The sequence below is a fragment of the Malania oleifera genome, chromosome 3 (assembly GCF_029873635.1).
Source record: "Malania oleifera isolate guangnan ecotype guangnan chromosome 3, ASM2987363v1, whole genome shotgun sequence".
NCBI classification, from domain to species: domain Eukaryota; kingdom Viridiplantae; phylum Streptophyta; class Magnoliopsida; order Santalales; family Ximeniaceae; genus Malania; species Malania oleifera.
The window spans coordinates 67093561-67110791 of NC_080419.1; the positions used below are offsets into that span (position 1 = coordinate 67093561).

At 32.3% G+C, this 17231-nt stretch overlaps 1 protein-coding gene across 1 annotated transcript in view; it reads right to left on the minus strand.

Moving 5' to 3' along the window:
• Nucleotides 1-6153: 6153 nt before the first annotated feature.
• The window catches only part of LOC131151584 (protein CMS1), a 33427-nt gene continuing 22349 nt past the window's right edge, over nucleotides 6154-17231 (minus strand). The window contains exons 5-6 of the mRNA XM_058102832.1: nucleotides 12634-12747; nucleotides 6154-6482 (exon numbers count right to left, since the gene is read on the minus strand). Coding sequence (XP_057958815.1) covers nucleotides 6359-6482; nucleotides 12634-12747 — 238 coding nt within the window. The 3' untranslated portion in view covers nucleotides 6154-6358. The remainder of the gene's footprint in view (nucleotides 6483-12633; nucleotides 12748-17231) is intronic.

Sequence of the window (17231 nt, forward strand, 5' to 3'; positions counted from 1 at the left end):
TTGGATATGTGATGCCTATGTCTAACAATTTGAAGACTTCCTTTTTTACCACTTCCTTCATTGTGGGGTTTATTCTCCTTTGCATTTCTCTATAGGGTTTTGAATTCTCTTCCAAATATATCCTATGGGTACAGATAGGGGACTTATACCTTTGATATCAGCAATGGACCAACCAATGGCTGATTTGTGTTGTGTCAAAATTATCAACAACTTACTTTCTTGGTTAGGGGTCAACAATGCAGAAATCACCATTGGAAATGAGTTCTCTGGTCCAAGGTAGGTGTATTTCAACTTCCACGGTAGTGGCTTCAATTCTAGAACTGGTGTCTTCTCATTGGATGGTTGTGCTGGGGTTTGTATTACCTGTAGTGGCTCAAATTTGAGCTTCCATTGCATCTCAGTTGAATCACCTGCAGCACAAAGAGATGAAAAATGATCGGTGGACTCAGTTAAATCAAGGGAGTCTTTTAAATCCTCCCACTGCTTATCACAATCATAATTTAACCAAGGAGTGTTTGCAATTAGGGATTCCAATGAATTGACTTCTTAAATGTCTTCATGTTCTTGAGGTTGCCTGCACAAATTGAAGATATTCAGTTCTAAAGTCATATTCCCAAAACTCAATTTTAAAACCCCACTCCTACAATTGATTATGGCATTAGAAGTTGCTAAGAATGATCTTCCCAAAATCACAAGTGGTGAAGAATTTGCGTGGGATGACACTTTCATATCCAAGACCAAAAAAATCCACAGGGTAATAAAATTTATCCACTTGGACCAAGACGTCCTCAATAGTACCCTTAGGAATTTTTATGGATCTATCAGCGAGCTGCAAAATAATGGATATGGTTTTCAATTCCCCTAACCCCAACTGTTCATACACACTATAAGGTAGCAAATTAACCCCTTCACCTAAGTCTAGCAAGGCCTTCCCAATCTTAGAATTTCCAATGACACATGAAATAGTAGGTGACCCAAGATCCTTGTACTTAGGTGGTGTGTGATTTTAAATAATGGCACTAACTTGCTCAATGAGGAAACCTTTTTTTGCACATTCAGTTTGCGTTTCACAGTGCATAAATCCTTTAGAAATTTAGCATAAGCAAGAATTTGTTTTATAGCATCAAGAAGTGGCGGCGCATGAAGCCCCTGCGACTCCTGTCCTGGCTTCATCTCGGCATTGCCGAATCTGAAGGTAAGCTCAGATTTTTATTTTTTATTTTTTAATCATGCTCTTTACCCTTTCCAAGCTCTGATATCGGTTGTTAGGGGGGTAAGGGGATGAATCCAGTAACACAAACACAATCACAATCACACAGAGAACACAAAAGAAATATGTGGTTCGACCAAACTCAGCCTACGTCTACGGGAGAGAGGGAATCTCACTATAAGATCACTAAAAGAGATACAAGAGAGGAGTAACATAGCTTAACTCAACTCTCAGTACAAACCTCTCTACCTCACACTTAACTCTTTGTTCTTCTTCACTCTGTATATTTTTCTCAGACACTCATAGCTTTACAAAGCAATGTACATACATATATCAGAGAGGAACATTAAGATGGAGCAGTAATAAAAGAAGTATGCATGCTCAAGGCTGCGCATGCACCACGACGCTGCAACTTCCCAAGTAGAATAAATGCACCCACATGGGTGGGTCAACATCTTCATGTTTTACAATTAGCTTTATATATATGGCTACCACACTATTGTAGCAAGGAGATCACTATGGCATGTATTGGTATAGGCTGGTAGTTCTTACTCAGATCCTTGGCTTCTATTGGGGGATTTTAATAGTGTTTTTGAATTAAGGAAAAAAGGAATGCAGTCCCTGTCACAGAATATGAGACAAATGATATCAGGGAATGTTTCATGGAGGCAGGAATTTTAGATATCAACTCATCTAGATGTTTGTTGACATGGACAAATGGAAGGGTTTGGTGTAAACTTGACAGAGCAATGGTCAACTCCAGGTGGATTCAGGATGGTTTGAATGCCTATGCCTCTTTCCAGCTGCCTGGCCAATTTTCTGATCACTCACTTTGCTTAGAGTCTCTTGCAAATGATGAAGGCATGGTTAGAAGGCCTTTCAAGTTCTTTAATATGTGGATTGAGCATTACAGTTTTTAGGATATTGTAAAGGCTACGTGGGGCACTAGAAATCAGGGGTGTAGGTTGTACAAATTTTCAAGAAATCTGAAGTTACTTAGGGGCCCTTTTAGAACTTTAAATACACTACACGAGCAAAACTACCTCTTACAATCTACTTCTTACCACAAGGCGAAGCTACCTCACCAAGCGATACCCTATGCTTGGTTCGCTACTTCTAGGTGCAGCTGCCTCTCCTAGTGATATCCCCTCACTCGGCACAGTTCACAACCCAAACCGCAAAAACAATGATTTGTAAAAATAAATTTTTCGTACGATAAAATGCTTCTCAATAAATTGATTTGTATAATAAAAATTCCATATGCACTCTTAAATGATTTGAGAATGAAGCTCAATAGAGTATGGTACTTCTTCTCAAAAATATTTTGCAATAAAAAAATGAGAGTTTGGAAAATTATTTCTTTAAGATATCAAATGCAAGAAGGCTCTCAAGCAAAATATATGAATGTGAAATATATGCTTAAGCCTTACTTGTGTAACTCAAATATTATCTCCAAAACGATTTTCAAATGAAGAGTTGGAGAAAAATATTTCCTCAAGATTGACCTTTTAAATATTACAAGAGAAAGAAGCCTTTGAATAACATATATATGATTAAATATATATTCAAGGCTTTCAAGAGAAACTCAAGGAACAAGAAGGCTTTTCAAGCAATATATATATATGAGTGTTGATATATGCTCAAACCTTGCTTGTATAACCCAAAAGATTTTCCCCAAAGAGATATTCAAAAAGAAAGCGTAGGAGAAATAAGAGATTGATCTTCAAAATGGGTTTGAAAAATGAACAAGAATCAAAGATAATGCAAGTATGCTCCCAATCTTGTTTTCTAACATTTTACAAGTTGTTTAAGCTTGTATTTATAGGCCAAACCCATTTTTAGCCATTATATAGCCGTCGGGGGAAGAAAATAATATTTTACTTTGAAAACTAACCGTTTTTTCTCGTTGGAGTTATGTTCCCGATATGACTCATCAATGAGTGCCCTCCACTAGTCGATGAGTGACCTCCATTAGTTGACGAGTCGCCTTGTCTCATTGATGAGTCACTTTGGCTAAAAATCATGTTAAGGCTACTAGATTCTCTAGTCGATGAGTGCCTATCACTAGTTGACGAGTGCTCTGTTTTTTCATGCAATTGAGCCTTAAATGTGTTACCCCGTGCTTAGGATAAGTATATATGAATTATATCGACTCTAATAGAAGATTTAAACTTGTCAAAAGAGTTTTGGCCATTGTCTTGATTTTAAAACCAAATTTAAACCTTTTGTAAAAGATTATTGTTTTAAGTGAAAAGGTTTTCCATGAAAACTTTTGGTCCTAAGGTCAATCTAAGGTCGGTGATTGAGCTTTAATTTAAATCAAGTGAAAATGCATGCACAAATGAAACCTAATTAAAAACAAACAAAAAAAATTCTTCAAGCTTTTGCTCTTCCTGAATTTCCATGGAATACGCCGAATAGTGTGCGTATTTAAGTGCTTCTCAGCTTTCATATCTCATCTGTCATCTGAGCTTAGAAAAATGGACATGTTCATATACTTAGCACATAGATGAGATGTTGTGATTTGTCATTATCAAAAAGGGGATTGAACTCAAAAAGTCAATACTAGTGAACATAATTAAGCCTTGTTTGGACTATTTGGTGAATCTTGCACAATCTGCATTCATAAGACAAAGGAGCATGATTGATATTATCTACTTGGTGCAAGAGCTGGTTAGGAAATATGCGAGGAAGAGAATCTCTCTTAGGTGTATGCTCAAAGTAGATCTCAGGAAAGCTTATGATTCAATTTCTTGGGGGTTTCTTGAAAGTATGCTTAAGAAGCTTAAGTTTCCAACTATCATGATTACTTGGATTATGCAATGTGTGTAAACCACAACATTTTCCATCTCCTTTAATGGTGGTCTGCATGGTTTTTTTTTTTTTTTTTTTTTTTTTTTTTTGGAAGAGGGGTCTAAGGCCAGGAGACCCCCTATCACCACTGCTCTTTGTTATTTTCTTGGAGTATGTCTCAAGGCTTCTAAAGTCCCTGGAGGACAAGTCAAATTTCAACTATCATCCTAAATGTGGGAGTCCAAAGATTACTCATTTTGCATTTGTGGATGATCTTATTCTATTTGCTATGGGAGACCACCTTAATTGAGCTTATCATGGAATGTTTGAATAAATTCTCATATTGTTCTGGTTTGTAGGCAAATGGTTTGAAATCCAATATGTACATAGCAGGTATCAGTGGACAAGACTTGGAGGATATTAGAAATTCTATTGGGTTTATAGAGGGGGAATTTCCTTTTAGATACTTGGGTATCCCTCTTGCTTCTACAAGATTGATTTCTATTCATTATGCCCCTTTGGCTAACAAGATTACAGGCCTCTTTGGTGCTTGGCTAGGACACACTATCTCATTTGCTGGTAAGCTTGAATTGACCAATTCAGTCATGCAAGGTATTGAGTGCTTTTGGCTCTCCATCTTCCCCATCCTCAAAGTTGTCCTTGGGAACATTGTGAAGCCATGTCGTACTTTCCTCCGGGGGGGGGGGGGGAGAGGAGGAGGAGAAGGCCGCTGGTGGCTTGAAGGGAGGTCTGCATGCCTAAAAATGAAGGTGGTCTGGGTGTGCTTAACCTTACAGCTTGGAACAGGGCTCTTCTTACGAGGGCCCTAGGGAATATACATGGAAAAAAGGATACACTTTGGGCTAAGTGGGTTCATTAGGTCTACTTGAAAAGGAAAAACATTTTAGAAGCTTCCCCTAAACATGAGGATTCCCCCCTGATGAAGAAGATCTATGAGATTAATAACTTGATTCTGTAGGGATGTGATGATCAGCTGGCTGCAGACAATATGCTAGGGCTCATGGATGCAGGGGTGATTAGGCAAATTCCTCCCAGATTTACAGTTTCTGGCATAACAAAGGTTGCAAGGTCACTTGGTACAAGGAGATGTGGAAGAGTGGGTCTACTCCAAAACATGCCTTTGCCTTCTAGCTTGGTATCAAAGGGAAACTGTTTATGAGTAATAAACTGCAAGGAGATGGTATTGACCAGAACTGTTTGATGTACAAAGCAGAGATTGAGACTGTGGAACATCTATTTTTCAAGTGCAGAATCACTACAGAGGTCTGGGGAAGGGTTTGAAGGTGGGTTGGCTTGAATAGGTGCATGTCAACCTTGAAAGCTGCTTTAAAATGGCTTCGTAAAGCAACATGCGACTAGAATTAAGATAGTCGCAAAGAGAATTTCTTTAGCTGTCACTGTTTACTTCATTTGGCACTTCGGGGACAAGTTAAAGTTTGAAAGCAAAACTATCAATCCTAAAGCTTTATTCAAAGTGATACAAAAGCACACTTATAGAGAAGTCTATAACTAATTTTCCCTATTCTGAATCAAGTGGGTGCTGAGACTTTTCAAGACCTCAAGTCTTTTTATGCTCCCTATTTGTGAGCTTTTCTGACTGTTGGTTTGATTTTTCTAAAGCTATTGGTTTTGGTGATTGTCCCAATTTTGTTAGCCACCCACTTGCCTGATTTTTGGGTTCGGTTGACTGCAATCTTCTTCAGTTGCCCAAATTGATATCCATTGTTTTACATGGTCAAAACTTGACAGTTATGTTGTTCATTGTGTTACATGGTCTGACATAGCTTGTTTAGCCTTTTTGGCCATCTTGCGGAATGCCCGAGGTTTTTGTGCAACTATTTGTGATGATTTGAAGCTTTTGTTTCCTTTCATACGTAATATTTCAAATAAAAAATGTTATTCATACTCATAAGTAATATTTCAAATTAATTCACATTAATTTTGTTAATCATAAAAATTACAAAGAAACCATCTACACCAAAATGCTAAGGATTAATTTTTTATTTTTTTTTTTGAAAAAAAAGTAGCTTATGCAAATTAGGGAAATATATCCAACCAACTAAACTTGATCTCATAATTATTCTGACTAACATTCAATTTATTTTTTTGCTTTGTGGTTCCATTCTGGATTGGCTTAAAGATATCATATTCAAATCCAATATGAATAGCATTTAGCAACATGAATTACAAAAAATTATATACTATAATTTATCGAAATTCATACAAATTTAAATTTAAAAAATTTGAAGATAAAATAAATAATTCGACACCAGGGGCAACATAAATACAATACAATACAATACTTCCTCCACAACATACATCTCTTACATTCTCCTAGAAATTGTGCATCTTCTTTCTCCTAGAAACGACTGGCAATGGGCCAGAAAGAGAGATACGCAGGTCACCTTGAGTTACTCTCTCGTGAAAGCAGTTTCTGTACAGGTCCCAGAATTCCTCCCTGCCCAAAATGTGCATACAGTGAGATTAGTGAGCCATTACACTAAATAAGATTACAGGTTTTTAAAATTATGAACGACAACACTAAGGCTAAAGGCCTAATTTGGCACTTGGGAGAGAAAAAAAAAAACAGAGACCAGTTCTCTTCTTCGTGTTTGTTAATATATACACAAACATATTATATACACAAACAAAAAATAGATTTTACACAACTAATATTTGACGTTTTTTTACTTTTTAATCATAGAAAAACAAATATTTACTTCTATTAACATAATTTTTTGGTCATAAGTGGCATTGTTCATAGGCGGAGTCAATTTTATAAATATAAGAATTTTAAGAATATATTATAAAATAATCATATATTATAATATATTAATTATTAATTAAACATAATTCAATTTTGGAATGAAGAAGGAGAACCATGTATTAAGTTATAATTAATATTAAAAATTAAAAATTAAAAATACTAATTTAATTAATAATATTATTTTAACATGAATTAATATGATAATCATATATTATGAATATAAATTACGAACAAGATTATTAATCAAAAAATAATATAATATTATTTTTACTTAATAAAAATATTTAGTTACTAATAAAAATAACAATTCACATAATTATTAATTAAATTTTTAATTAAAAATTACTCATTATTTTATTAAGCATTATAACCTATTAATTATTAATAAAATATAATTAAATTCATGAATGAATAGACTCACGACCCCCCTTTCACCGCTCTTCCAACCCTATTCGCGAAACATCTAAGGCTTGCTGGACGATGATCTTGGCTAGGCTCGAAGCCTCTTCTTTGTCAAAGCATCCTCTTTTATACAAATGAGCAAAATCAAAGCTCTTCTCCATTTCTTTCTTGAAGGGTCGAAATATTGTTCTTGCTCAACTTGGCAACCAGCCTTGAAGCTTCTTACAGGAACTCATACATGAATGAAAATTCTGGTTGATCTTCAAAGCATCAAATGTATTCAGTCTAGCTATTATTCTCTCTCTCTCTCTCTCTCTCTCCATTTTTCCGACCCAATGCATATTTGGGCAGCTGCTGCTAGCAAAGCACCTTCACCAACCATATCAAAAGAGTCTTCTTTCTTACCTAGAAAGATTTTCAATCTTGCATTGGGGCCAAGAAAGAAGTTTTAGGGCACTGGAGAGTCTGCAGTGTTGTAAAAAATTGAGATTGGGGGTAGAATTGGAGAGTGGGCGAAGATTCAAAGAACAAGGATAGAGGTTCTTGTAGAATTGCTCAGAATTGATGTTTGAGATCCAGAGGTTGAAGATGAAGGTTTTTTACGTCTGCGCGAAGGTTTACACTCAAACTGTACGCTTTAAAATTGTTTTCATGCACTGTATTGAGTGTGGTTTATACTAGTTGTAGGGTGTGACTTAGAAAACTGCCTATATGAAATAAGTTTGCTAAAAAAATGCCAGCACGTGTATTTCACCAGTGTAACACAATTTCTGCAAACACACAGTCAATCCCAAACCCGAATAAAGGAATGGGGCTGTGTTAGGTAGCTGGAAGTCAATGTAAAACTTTTTCAAATCTTATTATCATGAATTCTTACCGAATTCACCTAGATCAAGGGAATATATCGGATTTGTATAAAAGGGAGAGGGTTAATAAGTTAGCACAAGAAATTAAGATAAGATTAGCAACTTGGAATATAGGAACTCTTACAGGAAAAAAGTATGGAAATAGTGAAAATAATGTTTAGAACAAAAATTAGTTTAATTTTCCTTCAAAAGACGAAATGGGTAGGAGACAAAGCTAGAGAAATTGAAAATTCAAGATTTAAACTTTGGTACACTATAAAAACGGGGTAGGTATTATTGTAGATAGAGACCTAAAAGATAATGTAATCGATGTTAAAAGAATAGGGGATAGGATCATTAAAGTTATGATAGTTTTAGGTCTGGAGGTAGTGAACGTAATTAGTGTGTATGCTCCCCAAACAGGCTTAGCAAAATGTCTGAAAAGACACTTTTGGGAAGACATGTATAGCATTTTACAGAGGATACCAATCTCAGAGACGACATTCATAGGAACTTATCTGAATGGTCACATTGGCAAGGATAATTTAAGATATGAGAGGATACATAGAGGTCATGGATATAGAGATAAAAATAAGGTCGATGATACAATCTTAGATTTTGTCATGTGTTACGATTTGGTTATATTGAATACTTGCTTTATAAAAAGAGAACACTTAATAACTTTCAAGAGTGGGTACAATAAATGCCAAATAGATTTCTTCTTAACTAAGAACGAGGATCGTCTATCTTATAAGGATTGTAAAGTTATTTCAAGTGAAATTTTGGCTACACAACATAGAATCTTAGTATTAGATATACATATTAAAAGATGGAAGAAAAGGAGTAGCATAAATCAACACAAAACTAGATGGTGGAACTTGAAGGAAGATAATATAGTAAAATTTAAAATAAAATGAACAAAGAGTGTGATTGGATAGTAGAGGATAAGGTTGATGCTAACACTTAGGGGAGTACAAAAATTACCGGATAACCGAAAACCGGACTGAAACCGAATCGAAACCATAAACGGTTCGGTTTTTCGGTTTTCGGTTTCAATTGCGGTTTTCAAAAATAAAAAATGTTCGGTTTCGGTTTTGGTTTATGTTGAAACCGAACCGAAAAAAACTAAAAAACTGATTTATATAAGATATATATATATATATATATATATATATATATAGATATAGCTAGTAAAAATATAGCATGCAATATAGCCATATAGCCACTATAGAAAATAAAAATCCTCAATAAATTTTTAAGAACTTTATGAAAAATAAAGGTTATTTTTGTTAAAAGTGCCCAACAAATTTTATTTTGTTAAAATTATGAGTCCCTATAAAAAATTAAAATGCTCAATAAATTTTCAACAACTTTATGAAAAATAAAGGTTAATTTTTTTGTAAAAAAAATCGGTTTAAAACCGAAAAACCGCAACCGAACCACCACATTTTCAGTTTTCAATTAAAGCATAATTTCGGTTCGATTTCGGTTTCGGTTTGGAAATCCCAAAACCGAAAATTTCAGTTCGGTTTTCGGTTCTGGCCATAACCGAACCGTGTACAGTCCTACTAACACTATTTAGAAATGACAAATTCCATTGTAAGGATAGTAAAGGAGATTTTAGGTGATCCCAAAGAAAGATACTTCAATAATAAAGAAAGTTGGTGGTGGGATCAAGAGTCCAAAAAATCGTTAAGACAAAAAGAAGTTGGTATAAAATATGACAAAATTGTAAAAATATAGAAAATCTTGAAAATTATTTATTAAAAAAAAAAAGGAGAAAAAATGCAAAAAATACTATCAATAAAGTTAAGCATCGAGCATATGATACTTTATATAATAAACTAGATACAAAAGAAGGAGAAAAAGATAGTAATAGACTTGCTAGAGCTAGAGAAAGAAAATGCAAAGATTTTGGTGATGTAAAATGTATAAAAACGAGAATGATAATGTCTTCATTAGAGAAAAAGACATAAAAGAAGGCGGCGGAGAAACTTTGATAAGTTGTTTAATGAAAACCAAAATGAAAATTATAAATAGGAGATTTATTTGCAAAATTAGAGTCCTTGAAGTTAAGATGGCATTAAAAAAGATGAAAAGTGGGAAATTTATAGGACTGGATAAAATACCAATTAAAATTTATAAATGTTTAGGGGATAAAAGAATTATTTGGTTAACCAATCTATTCAATAATATTATAAAACCAAAAAAAAAAAATGTCAGAAGAATGGAGGAAAAGTACATTAGTACCTTTGTATAAAAATAAAGGTGATATTCAAAACTGTAAAAACTATCGTGGAATTAAGATTATGAGTCATACGGTTAAATAATGGGAAAAGATAATTGAACATAAAGTAAGATTAGAAATGAAGATTTCAAAAAATCAATTTAGTTTTATGCCTGAGATATCAACAATTGAACTATTTATCTTTTGAAAAGTTTAATGGAAAAGTTTAGTGAAAAAAAAAAAGACTTGCATATGATTTTTATTTACCTAGATAAAAGGTATCATAAGGTACCAAGGGAAGTGCTTTGGTGGTTATTAGAAAAGAAGTGAGTTTGCAGTAAATATATGGAACTCTTTAAGGATATGTATAATAGAGTGTTGACTAGCATTAGGACTGTGGGAGGAGATTTTAGAGAGTTTCCAATCACAATAAATGTACATCAAGGTTCTAGTTTGAGTCATTATCTTTTTACTCTAGTAATTGATGAAGTTTCTAAGAATATCCAATGAGATTACTTGGTGTATGTTGTTTGCAGATAATATCGTGTTGATTGATGATAGTAGGAGCAAAGTGGAATCTAAGCTAAAACTATGGGGAGCCACATTAGAGCCTAAAAAGTTTAGGATAAGTAGGAATAAAACTGAATATATGAAATGTAATTTGAGTAATGTAAGGAGTAACAAAAGAGAGAAGATTAAATTAAATAATCAAGAGATTAATAACACTGATATGTTTAGATGTCTTGGATCTATTATGCAAAATTAAGGGAAAATTGAAGAAGATGTAATATATAGAATTAATACAGGTTAGGTAAAACAGAGGAATGCATTAGGTGTACTGTGTGATGATAGAATACCCTTAAAATAAATAAAAAATTAAAAAAAAAATTTATAAGACGGCTATAAGGTCATCTATGTTTTATGGTTTAGAATGTTGGGCAACTACGAAATAATATGTACAAAAATTGAAAGTTGCTAAGATGCGTATGTTAAGGGAGAAGAGTGTTTTAACATTAAAAGATAAAGTAAGAAATGAACATATATGTAATAATTTAGGCATAATAACTAGTTGAAAATAAGATAAGAGATGAGTGTCTTAGATGGTTTAGGCATTTGAAACGCATGCCTAATAGAACTCTTTTGAGGAGTAAGTTAGTTATGATTTCTGGTATGAAAAGGGGTAAGGGTGCCAAAAATAACTTGGAATGAGGTTGTGAGAAAGGATTTAATAGTCTTTAATCCAATAGAGGAAAATGCTCTGAATCGGGTGAATTTTCGAACAGGGATTCATGTAGCCGACCCCACCTTGGGACTCTAAGGTGGGGTTAATATTAAAAATAATATTGTTAATTTAATGTTGTTGTTGTTGATCATTTACATTTTTAATTATAAAAGTATTACTATTTTTATTTAAAATATTATCATAATTCAATTCTAAATTGAACACGAATGATTTATTAATTTAAATTAACATTAAATAAATTAAAAGTTTAAATTTAATTAATAATATTATTTTTTTATCATAATTTAATATGATAGTAAAGTTATAAATATACATTAATAACAAGATTATTATTAATTAAAAATAATAAGCTTGTATTATTTTTTAATAGAAAGTATTTAAATTTTAATTATAAATAATTAAATAATTATTAATGAAGTTGTTAATTAAAAAATAATAGTATAAGTAATGTAAAATATTTTTTTTTTAAATCATATATTACTATAATAAAAATAAGTATCCAAATACCACTTATTTTAAATACAACCAAATACCACATACAACTTTCAACACTTTTTTAATTTCGTACTTATTAAATTTAGTATTTTTCCTGAAAAGCACTTTGACATAAATGGCTCCAAACAATCCCTAATAGTATTAGACATAGAAAGAAAATACAATGGAAAATGAATTTCGTTCTTATTTTCCTTTCTCAAACACAATTCTTGATGCAAACTAACCCAATTGTTTCAACCAAAAAGAAAAAGAAGAGGAATCCCCTTCCCCTTTAAGAAAAAAAAAAAAACTGTTGGGCCTTTCAAGGAAGATACGAAGTTAAAGTCAGAGCAAAAAGGACAAGAAAAAGCTTGCAACACTATTTCCTTCAGACTAGTGATGTTTCGAAACCTTAAAAAGAGGTTTATAGTAACATCAGAAACCTCAAAAGGATATTTTCTCATATTTATCGATTTCTCTCAAAAACAATGAACCAAAACAAGCAAAAGACATGACAAAACAAATCTCAAGGGATTTTTTCTCATATTTATCAGTTTATTTTAAAACAATGAACCAAAACAAGCAAAAATATGACAAAACAAAAGCATTAGTAAGATCAAGAAAAGCATAGGATGAAGTCTAAAATCAAACCTGACTTGTGGGAGTGTAAACAAAGAATAACCTTTAACATCTACATGTGTGTCAAGCACAACAACTGCTAACCGTGAAAGACCCAATGCCTCTATGTCTATCAATTTCTTAATCCTGCAATCATCACAAGAACACAAAAGGGGAAAGATATAATATCATTTGTATCAAAATGCATATCAAACAACTTATAGCTTTTTACTAAGGATGCAAATACTGTTGCCCTGCAATAATTGAAAGTTGTCACCAGTAAGAAGGGATTCCTTCTACAGTTTGTACAGCTGTTGCTGCAATTCAATAGAACATTGTTTTCATCATGACAAATAGAAATGCAGATGCATATCATAAATAAATGGAAGTACAATCACCACCAAGCCTCCTTTGGAAGTTTAAGCAAATCCTTACTCCAAGTTATTCAAGGTCTCCTTCAAACAACCACTAAATCACCCCCTTCTCACCAAAGCATTATTTGGCTACATTGCAAGAGTCCAAACTATTTTAGTCACCCTTCCCTCATCTTGTACGGGTGTTATGCCAACCTACTATAGATGGCTCATTCTTACTTTACCCTTTAAAGTTATCCTCTTATCCAATTTTCCACTTTCATTTATGGAACCCCTACTTTTCACATATTTTATTTCTTAGTTGCTCAATTATCCAATCCATAACTTCCCTTTTAATTTTAAAAGTATTCTACAATCACACGATATGCCTAACACACTTCAATACCTTGAAATGGTAATGTCAACAATGCGTACAATGAGAATGACAACCGTTGTACCATGTCTACAAACAAACACTAGATGATCTACTCAACTTTGGAAAATTCCCCAATCCATACATAAGTGAATTCATCTAACCATGCTTGCAGGGGTTGTTTCAATCCATATTAATTGCATTCCCTGGTCTGCACACCTTACCACTATCACCCCCTCTGACTAACATACCCCAAAGATCCACACAATACTTGCCCAATAAGTGAAAGTCACCATGCTTGCAGGGGATCTTTCAGCCCATTAATTGCGTTACGCACACAGTACCAATATCACCCCATGTGACCAACATAACCCAGAGATTGCTCCACATAAACTTGCCCAAGAAGTGAAAGCACCGTATCGAACCATTCCCAATGTCAAGCTGGTAAGAGTAGCCAAATAATATTTATTAACATCAATAACAATCAGATACCAGTTGGCAGCACTTGAAAAAAAAGTGCTATAGCTCTTATCACTCGAAATAAATGTTTATTCGAAAAATGTGTTGTTTGGCATGTTGTTCAAAAAGTAATCATTAAAAAGAGCGCTAAAACAGTGGGCACCATTCTTGCACCGTGGCAATTTAGTAATATTCTGATTAACATAAATTAATAATCATATATTAATTTATTATGAATTATAACATAATTTAAATTATAAAATAATAATTATGAATTATATTAATTATAAAATATTAATAAAATATATTAATTTAATTAATATTTTTATGAAAATAGCTTATGATCATACATCATTTAATGATGTATTATATAATACATTATAGTTAATCAGAAAATAATAATGATAAATTATATCAATCATAAATATTTAATTAAAAATTTTAACTTAAGTACTAATATTTTACTAACACAAATAAATAATCATGTAGTATTATATTATGTTTATAATAAATTATCAATTAGAAAATATAATGATGAATTATATCACTCAGAAAATATTAAATAAAACCTTTAATTTCATTAAAATATTAATACTAATATAAATACATGATATTTAATTATTTTATTATGTATAATAATGTATTATTGTTAATAAGAAAACAACATTATGCATTATATTAGTTAGAAAATATTAATAATGATGATGAATTGCATTAATTAGAAAATATTAATAAAAACTGCAAATCTAACCAATAACTAATTGTGGGTGCACATTATATATATATTTTTTAGGAGATGGATGAGGAGTTAAGAACATGATAGGAAAGTTATAAAAATTAGTTTAAATTTCTCATATTTTTGAATTTATTACTTTAGTGGACAATGGGGAGTTGAGAAAATAATGGGAAGTTTAAAAAATGCATTTAAATTTTAAAATAAAACAATTTATTACCCATGATTGTAAATATTGTAATTATAAGATAACCTGTAAATTGAGGGCTTTTTTGAGAAAATGATAAAAGAGAAAAAGATGATTGGAAACCACTTCCCTTGATTAGTATTAGAGATATATCATTATTAGCATAATTTTTTATTATGTATTATTTTATTACGTATTATATAATATACTATTGTTAATTAGAAAATATTAATGATGAATTATATCAATTAGAAAATATCAACTAAAATGCTAATTTAATGATAATATATTACTGTTATGTTATGGTTTATTATTGTTAAATGATAATGATGAATTATATTTATTAAAATTTGCTTCTGTTTGGTATGTGAGTCATGGGAATTTTATGGGGTCTTTTCAGATATTCAGGGCAACTGGTGGTATTTGCTTAATTGTTAGATTCCGCTGGTTTTATTTGTTCTATTTAGTTTTCGATTTTTCACTGTTTTTGGTTGGATTTTTCCAGCCTTTGCTCAGGAGATGTCTTATTCTCCTAGTTGTAAATTCTTAATCTATGAATAATATTCTTCTTTTGCTATCAAAAAATAATAATAATTTTACTTTTGTATTAAGAGAAAATTTTATTAAGGACCAAAACAATATACAATCAAATAAGGACAAGGTGTCCTCAAAGACCAAGAAGCAACCAAGAAGATTAGAATAAATCTGCCTTCCAATCTGTTTGAAAAAACCGATCCTCAATTTTAAGGTTCCTTCAGCTTATGGGTACTAAATATTTGGTTTGTATACTGCTTTGTGTTCTTCATTGGAGGGCAAAATGCATGAGATTGCAAAGTTGTCTTCATATGATTGTTTAACTTGGCTGGACTATCAATTTCAAAAGTTCAAACACTCGAATCAAATCCCAGGCTTACACTCTTATCTTGATTTAGACTGATGCATGGTTTTAAATAACAGCTGCTTACGTAACAATTTTTTGGGTTACCAACACCATTACACACCACAAAATTGGTGGGAATAAAAATCACGTCTGTAGCAGCCATTACGGACTGCGACCGTGGCGTAAAGGCTGCTACGATCATTACATAACCGCTATAGGACTGTTACGCCAAAAAAATTATTTTATGAAAATATTATAATGAGGATGACAATGATACAAAATTTAGTATTTTTTTAAATACTCAAAAGAGATGCATTGATTAACAATTTGAAAATACAAACTTGTTAGGAAAAAATTTTATTTTGATAATATTAGTAATATGATATTATGTTCTATATTTTTCAACTTCACCCTTCTTTCTTTTCTAGTTATTTTATATTTGTATCATTCGTATGTCTTATGCGTCTAATAAATAAATAGAGTGTATAATGTATTTTGTTTTATTAATTAATTTAGCACATATAATAATTTATCACAAATAAGAATGATGAGAAGTATAAATACTCACACACACGTAATTTTTCCATCAATGGAAGTTTAAAACAAATGTAAACCTGTTGCCCTTGCCAAATAACTTAGTTAGTCGAACTAAAGGATATAAAATACACTAAAACTTTTTCTAAGAAGGGTTAAAAGCTTAAAACATGCAAGTACACTAATATGCAAAAGGTTGTGTATGCTTAAAAAAAATCATAGTCGTTACTCCTGCTTCTCGTTATGTAACATCCGCTACTCCCACTTCCCATTACACTCATTACCATTACGTTACGCTACCCACTACTGTGATTTAAAACCATGGATTGATGGGATTAGAAATCTCCTCCTCTATGCTGCATCTGTCAAAAAAAATTTCTGTAGTTTTAGCTTTATTGGAGAAATAAACAACCTTTCATTTCTGTGATTGCTATAGTTGGTACGTTTTGTTCACATTCTAGAACTACAGAATCTTTCTTTGGGATTTTATTGTTCCCACTAATTCCCTTTATATCCTCTTGAGTGCAAACCAAATCATCGATTCATCACCATCTAAATCATTTGAATTGCAAGATCCAAAGTCAAAGTTTCCATTTTCTTCAATGAAATGTTCAGCCTCATGAAAGAAATTTGAAGGCATGTCAAAACAATTGTCAGTGGCATTGGATTGGACTGCTTTGGCAGCTAGCTAAATTTTGCATCATGTTCTTCTAGACCCTACTAGTAGCAGTGATCTAGAAGTGCATGACTTGACTTGGTTATAGCCGGCCCTGCTAGCTTAGATTATAACCACACATGAGATGTGTCTGCAGTCTTTCTAGATTCAGTCCATTCTCGAATCAAACCAAGGTCAATTTTTTATCTTCACTACCTCCACATCTCTCAGCAAAATAAACAAATTTACGAGCATAGTAAAGAACAGACAAATTACCTTGTTCAAGCATAATCATATCTCATGAAAAAGCTTTTTTTCTCATTCGCTCTTCAAGCTGCTCAATATTCAGTCCATTATAATACTTCAATCTGCATCTACAGGATATTATGTTGTGAAAACATCACCGAGAAAGCAAACCTCTGATACCAAACTGACACAGAACCAACCAGAAATAAAC